The following is a 7,647-nucleotide window of genomic DNA, read 5'->3' as shown; positions in this document are numbered from 1 at the left end:
GGGAAACACTTTGATGGTATGATAACTTAATAAATTATATGAACAGTTTCACTGAGAGCAATGGTACATTCAAGATGACTAAAACAATCCCTGAAATGTGCATCTGGGTGATGTAACTGCAATGTCCCACTAAAGTGTATAGTAGATGCAATATGAAGGTTGGCCCAAACTTGTATTCCAGAGCATCTCACCCCAAATTTTGATAGAAAGGCTAGAACTGAATCTGAGCTTTGTGTACATGGAGATCTTTCTCGTTTATTTATAAACAATTGTTCACTTTAGGACTTTCTTCCTTATAACCCCTGTCACCACTTTGTTTTCTCGTGGCCTTTCCTGAAGCTTCACGTTTGTTCCCACCACAAGGATCCAGGTCACCAGCTCCCTTCCAACAGCCTTCTGCTGAAGGTAGCCCCTCACCTACGCACCCACTCGGGCAACGCTGGAGGGCTCCTGCCAATCTAACACAGACAGGCACATGAAGTTCAACCCTGCCACAGAAGTGTTCTCACCACAAACCCAAAGCCCCAACAAACCTCAGCTAGTGGCCAGAGTCTTAGCTCATTGTAACTAGGCCAGTACAGCCCAGTCCCAGAAGCCACAGCCATCAGAGGGGTTGACTCCAGCTCCCACTGCGGGAGGACCCTCTACTGGAGCAGATATGGTTCTGCTGGACCAAAAGATAGTGTATGTTTTCAAACACCTGGTGTTGACTAGGATTTGTGAAACTATTTAAAGATAAAAAGTGCTACAAAAGTTCAAAGTGTCCTTAATAGTTTTATAAAATACTCAAAAATTACTTTAAAAATCTTTCTTCTTTCAGAGATGCCAATTCTGTCACTGTTTATAATAATTTCATAATATATAGGTAAATGCACAGGGCATCAATTTTTCTCTTGTTCTGCATCATTCCATCAGTAATGGAAACTTTAGGGCCAAAGGGAAGTGCAACAAAGGAGATGATTGCAAAAAGGAGTTTCCTTGTGTTGTAAAGCAGATACACTATGTCCATTATGCTTTACAGTCAGTTCTGATGTGTACTGATTGTCACTAGTGCATAAAATTTTAAAATTTCCTTCAGAGGCATTGGGAAAGGGAGAAATTCAGAGGTATCTGCTAACCATCACCCTTTTTTACAGATGACGGTGACTTGCATGATGGAACTGAGACTGGGACTGGCTTCTTCCTATACAAAATACATTATCTATTTCCTCCACTATAAACCCTTCCTATGTCTCCACAAAACTCATCCTTAATGTGGACATTTTCTCAGTATTACATTCTCCTATAATATGTGCTTTCATTCGGAGTACTATGAATCTCTCTAACCTTTCAGTATTGGGGATGACAGCATTTCCTCCTTTAAATAGTCTTTGTTTCATTCCAACAGCAGGTGGACAAGTCTCAAATTAGAAGTAGTACAAGCTCCACTGCTTGGTACTTTGAAAACTAAATGGACAATCCACTAGAAACAAACTATAGGAAGAAACAGCTCTGCACTACAGGCAGATAAACTGGATAACCTGACCTGATGACTGGATGACCATCCCACTCGAATTTCTAGTAGTTTATAATTTACTCTACACATTCTCAGGTTGAAAGAAAGGACAGAAGACCCAAGACATAATAACTTCAATGCAGATTTCCTGCATAATCAAAACCAGCCCGTGTTGCTCACAGCAGCCACTGACGTCTTTATCCCAAACACACTACCTTCATGCAAAATTTTACTTTTGTGCAGAATTGTTTTAACCCCTAGACATATAAAGCAACAACTTTGAAAAGACAGAATTACAGTCAATTTACTAGGTTACGTCAATATCTATTTTCCCCCTTATCCTTTATCTAAGAGCTATCATGGCAGTCTGGTGTTGCCCTGCCAGTACAGTTTCTCTTCCACTTTTTTCTTTTTCCACTGGCAGAAAAGCAGCATCTTAAAAGTTTTCCTGAAAGTTTTGTTACAGAGGGCATAACAAATGGGGTTAACAGTGCTGTTCACATAGCACAGCCAATATCCAAGGTGCCACAATGTCAAGGGAATGCAGTCAGAGCAGAATGTGGAGATCAAAACCATGATATTGTAGGGAGTCCATGTGATGATAAAAGCCAAAAGAATGGCACTTAAAGTTTGTGCTGCTTTGCGTTCCTTTATAAGAACCATCCGTTTCCTTTTGGTGATTTGGTTATTTATATTTGGATCCATGCTTTTGATGGAAGGATCCTTTGACAGAGCAGCAGAACAAGGAGATATTTTCACTTTACGGCAACCATTGTTGGCTTCCTGGGTGCCATCATCCTTAACCACCAACCGGAATTTATAGGCCATGCATTTTTTACTTTGTTGTACATGGCCTTTGGCAGGTGACAAAAAGTATTTCTGGTTCTCAAAATCATTTTCTTCAGGTTGGTCTTTGACAACAACATCCGTATCCTCATTAAACTCTTCTCCTTTTTCTTTAGATGGACTTTTGTAAGTTACTTGGAAAACTGAATCAGCGGCAAGTTTATCCTCCTCTTCTGAAGATGCATAGCTGCTGCAGGTGGTTAGCTGGTCAGCCTTAGCCCAGTCATTACAGGTGCTCGCTGCCTGAGAAGCTTTCACTGTAGCTGATGTACTTCGACTAGATGAAGACCATGAAGCCTGACACCTCTCTCTTTTGACTAAGTTTTGTTGCTTGCAACTGAAGCAAGATTTCAGGAGAGCTTTCTGAGGCTTTATCATCTCAAACTCTGCCACAGACTCTGAACCTTGCAGTTCAGCAAGGTCCTTGGTACGTTTCTCTGTCTCTCTATAGATGCGACAATACAGAATGGTCATCACGGACACTGGAATGTAGAAAGCAGCAATTGCAGTACCAAAGGTGATAATGGGCTCATATAAGAACTGTATCTGGCACTCTTCAGGTGGTACTGTTCGTTCACCAACAAAATACTGCCAGCACAAGATTACAGGTGCCCACAACACAAAGGAAATTAGCCAAGCCAGACCGATCATGATGCCAGCTCTTTTGGGCGTGCGTTTGGCCCTATAAGTTAAAGGCCTTGTGATGGAAAAATATCTGTCAAAACTGATGACTAGGAGGTTCATTACTGAGGCGTTGCTAGCTACGTAGTCCAGTGCTAGCCACAGGTCGCAGGCAAGGCTTCCAAGAGACCAATGGCCTATGAGTATATAGGATGTATAAAGGTTCATAGAAAATATTCCAATGATGAGATCTGCACAGGCAAGGCTGAGTAAGTAATAATTGTTGACAGTTTTGAGCTGACTGTTAACCTTGAAGGATATCATGACCAGAATATTTCCCACTATGGTCATTAAGCTTACAACTGCAGTTACAGTGGCGATAGTAATAACTTCCCAGAGACTGTGCCCTTCTAACTGCTTATGGTTGAGGGATGAACTGTTTCCAACAGTAGAATTGCTGAATAAATTTACTTCCATTCTTGTTCTTGGTGTAGTGTCATAAGCACCTTAGTCCTGTTGCATATTGCTTTCTGTACTCGAAAATATTCTTTTGGAGACAACTGTAAAGATCAAAGGAAAAAACAGGAAAAGAAAGCAGCTCATTAAATATCACAGACTTCCATTAGAGTTACCATAAACCACTTGTAAAACAATTTATCCAATTATTATCTGTGCTCTTTTTGCATTTTGATTATTGCTTCTACCATGGTGAACATAACTAAAACACACAAATGTACATTCTAGGACAATGTACTCTGGCATCTTATGACATTTCTAAATGCAATCAAAACAACTGTTGTTTCTTAAGACAGTCAATCACGTCAGCTCTTATATTTTGAATACCTTAGGAGACACTCTACATATTCTTAAAGACAGACATTTAAAGTTCTGCAGTGCAATAAGACAGTGAGAAAACTGTGTTGTTCCCTACAGTACTATGCAGAAGACATGCCAAGGTTTCAGAAATTGTCTTTGGAAAATTTGGAGACGTCACCATCAACAAAAAGAGAGTAAGAAGAAACTGAGAATGCATGGGGAATTAGAAACCCTGCTGGCATGGTGGTAGCAGGAAACAATCAGGTGTTAGAAGTGCTTGGGGAAATTAAGGGGGGCTCTTTGAATTAAGGAAGCAAGCAAGGTCAAGAAGATATTTTTAGAAAAATAAGTTGGGCAGGAAAAACTTTCCTCTATTGGAAGATCTCAGGACAGAGGAGACTGATTGGGTGAGGCATGGAAGTCTAGTTTGGGTAATGTGGGTGAGAGAATGGTAGGGCTGAGGACAGAAATGAGTAAACTGAAGAGGAAGAAGCAATAGATTTCATCCTGGTTCTGCATTCTGCAAAGACTTCCCCCAAGTCAGAGCTGTCCTGATGGCTGGGTGTGTTGGCTTTACAAATCTTTACACAACCTTGAAGTGTAGGAATTCATTTAACATGAACCAAAGGTGTGCAGAGCAGCTGCATGGCTATGACAGGTAGCTGAGCTGTGAGAGATGAATCTGTCTGTCTCTGCTACCTCACATGGCTTATGCTTCTTTTTGTATGGAGAGTCAGGACAGCCGTTTTTAAGTGTGGTAGTGAGGTACTGGGTTTTGTGTGGCAATGTCAGGGGGCAGCGAGGGCTGGCTGCTCCAAAAGGGAAGGTGAGTCACAGGTGGAGTATGATACGAAGGCAGGTGGGAGCGGAGACCTCACCAAGAAGAAACAGGATGTGGAGCAGAACATTTGGTTCATGATCAGGGCCGGAAACAGCCATCAGGGTCAGACATAGTCCAGTGATCACACAGAAAGTCCATAGTGATGAGGCAGGTCCAAGATCAAGCCAGGAAGCCTAGCCAGTAGGTCTGAGTCCAGATCAGAGTCAGAATTGAGGACGTAGGAGACTAGGTGCACGGCCTCAACTTAAAAGCAGTTCCCAAGAGAAAGGAGAGGATGGCCCTCACTTCTAGCTTTCCTCACAACAGCTCTTATCAACAGAGGAGCTGAGCTCGGATTCAGCCAGCTCAACTCTAATGTAGCCAGCGGTGCTCCTAGAAGGGGTTTGTGCTCCAGACCCTGACAGCTAACCTACCTGAAACACAGCCAGGGCTCATGACTTTTTTGCAAGTTGCAAGATTGCAGCAAAGGTGAAAGACGGTCTTGAAAAGGCACCAGCTGTGAATGTCAGGCACATGGATAATCCTCCTCTAACTTCTACAGTTGCCTGACACCTGGGGTTGAGCAGCCACCTAGGATGATTACAGGTCATTTCAACTTTCAGCCTTTTATTGCCAGAAGATTGACACTTTTCTCAGAAGAGGGAGGACTAGAAATTGCCTATATACTGTGAACTGTAATGCTTTGTCTTTTGCCATAGGTAGCAAGTGTGTTCTCCTCTTAGGTCACTTATCTTCCCTAACATCAGGATTTAGGAGGAAAGACTGCTGAAGCAGCTGAATCTGTGGATTGCAGACTTCACAGCAACAGGAGAAGCAGAAATTGTTATTGTTCTGATATAATTGTTCCTGGTTTGAACTGCTGTGGGTGGGAGGAACACTGGTAATACAGTATAGAAACTATAATTTCTAAATGAAAAGCATTCTTATTATCGCCATGCAAAGCCTTCCCTCCCTAATGGGCTGTTTTACTGTGATTCCTATAAAAATTGACAGTAGCTAAGCTGCTAGTATGCAAAGATCTTTTCTTGGCATGTTGACCATTCTCATCAGCTCTTCATACTCTATCATCTTTTGTCTCATAGGTCTGTGTTAACGTTTGGCAGTGTTACCTCTTGTTCTCTATTTGTGTATCACTCAAGGCAATATTGCCTGTGAGTGGGACTTCTATGTGCTATGGTAACATAATTTATGTTAATTGTCTATCATGAAAGATGATAATAATAGGGAGATCAAAATGAAATTACAAAATCAAATGTACATGTACAGTATAATGACTTTGCTATCTGTCTCATAATTATTGATGCATGAACTTCACGCTTGTGAGTTGTAATGATATTTTATATTTGTTGCCAAATATTAGTGATATTTTACTCGATCTGTCTGTAAGTATTAATTAATGCGAGTTGTTAAATTCGTACATATAGTCAGCTTACAGTTATTTGCAGGCAGATTGTTCATGTCACAGATTAATTGCACCACAGATGCAGGCACAGCTTGGGTTCGACAGGTTTTATTAGCTCTAGCTCAGTGCTGGCTCTGCTAGACCTGTGCTGGCTGCATAAGGAATCGTTTAGATGTCTTTGCAACATGCCTGCCAGTGCTGCTCCCTGATACTTGATTTATTCGCTTGTGTTGCACTGGAGTCATGCTAAACTAATTTTACTGATTTGCTGCACGCTATGCCCTAGGACTAAGCTGCCCTTACCACATGGAGTAGTGCAGAGACACTACAGCCCATGATTTCACAGTACAGGAAGTTTTTTGAAAACAAAAGTTTTTGGTTTTTCGAAAACAAAAGTTTTCACATTTTGCTGTAAGGACTGCCGGGCTTAAAACCCTTCAAAACCAGATTGATGTTGCCAAATGGCAGCCTGCATGCCCAAGAGTGATCGGGCAAGCCTGCTGTTAAGGAACCGGTGAACTGCCCTGTGGACAGCACGGGCACCCGCCTAGTTCAAGCAGAGTAGGACAAACCAGCCTAACTCTGCAGCACAAAGCTGTTCCCATGTCCCTGCTCTGTCCTCACAGCAAGATCGTCCTCAAGAGGCTGCAGTCACCTTATGCACTTCATGTAGCACACGCTTGTGTGCAACACCCTGTCAGCTGGGGCTTGGCTGCTTTTCCCCTCATTTGCTACAGAGAGCTAACTGCACGGGGATCACAACAGCCCCATGCAGCGTTAGAGGCTTGGGGAGGACTGGCTGGAAATCTGCCCAGCAGAAAAGGACCTGGGGGTGTTGGTCCACAGCAGCTGAACATGAGCCAGCAGTGTGCTCAGGCAGCCAAGAAGGTCAAAACCAGTATCAAAACCAGTGTGGCCAGCAGGACCAGGGAAGTGGTGGTCCACCTGTACTTGGCGCTGGTGAGGCCACACCTCGAGGACTCTGATAGTTTTAGGCAGCTCACTACAAGAAAAACATTGAGTTGCTGGAGCGTGTCCAGAGAAGGGCAACAAAGCTGGTGAAGGGGCTGGAGCACAAGTCTTATAAGCAGCTGCTGAGGGAATTGGGGTTGTTTAGTCTGGAGAAAAGGAGGCTGAGGGGAGACCTTATCGCTCTCTACAACTCCCTGAAAGGAGTGAAAGGAGGGTGTAGTGAGGTGGGTGTTGGTCTCTCCTCCCAAGTAACAAGCGACAGGGCAAGAAGAAATGGCCTCAGGTTGCACCAGGGAAGGTTTAGATCAGATATGAGGAAAAATTTCTTCACCGAAAGAGTTGTCAAGCATTGGAACAGGCTGCCCTTGGAAGTGGTTGTGTCACCGTCCCTTGGGGTATTTTTAAAAGCCCTGTAGACGTGGTGCTTGGGGACATGGTTTAGTGGTGGACTTGGCAGTGACAGGTTAATGGTTGGACTCGATGATCTTGCAGGTCCTTTCCAACCAAAATTATGCTACGATTCATATGGCTTTAGCCAAGAGTGCCGTTTTTTAAACACGAAATAATATTTGCTTGTTTGAGTGGAAAGCTATACGTTTTCCACTCCTTGCTCGCTGAGATTTGCAGAGGGTACGCGGGTAAACGCTCCGGAGG

The 7,647-nt window shown here is 43.1% G+C and overlaps 1 protein-coding gene across 1 annotated transcript; it reads right to left on the bottom strand.

The window, feature by feature from the left end:
• Positions 1 to 1,617: 1,617 nt before the first annotated feature.
• On the bottom strand, positions 1,618 to 3,659 carry CHRM5 (cholinergic receptor muscarinic 5). The gene has a single exon (XM_010165840.2). The coding sequence runs from the start codon at positions 3,437 to 3,439 to the stop codon at positions 1,853 to 1,855; it is 1,587 nt and encodes a 528-aa protein (XP_010164142.1). The 5' UTR covers positions 3,440 to 3,659; the 3' UTR covers positions 1,618 to 1,852.
• Between the last annotated feature and the right edge of the window lie 3,988 nt (positions 3,660 to 7,647).

Source organism: Antrostomus carolinensis, unplaced genomic scaffold, assembly GCF_000700745.2.
Source record: "Antrostomus carolinensis isolate BGI_N321 unplaced genomic scaffold, ASM70074v2 scaffold9204, whole genome shotgun sequence".
Taxonomy (NCBI): domain Eukaryota; kingdom Metazoa; phylum Chordata; class Aves; order Caprimulgiformes; family Caprimulgidae; genus Antrostomus; species Antrostomus carolinensis.
The sequence above is the reverse complement of the archived record's forward strand: the minus strand, read 5'-3'. Positions and strand labels throughout refer to the sequence as shown.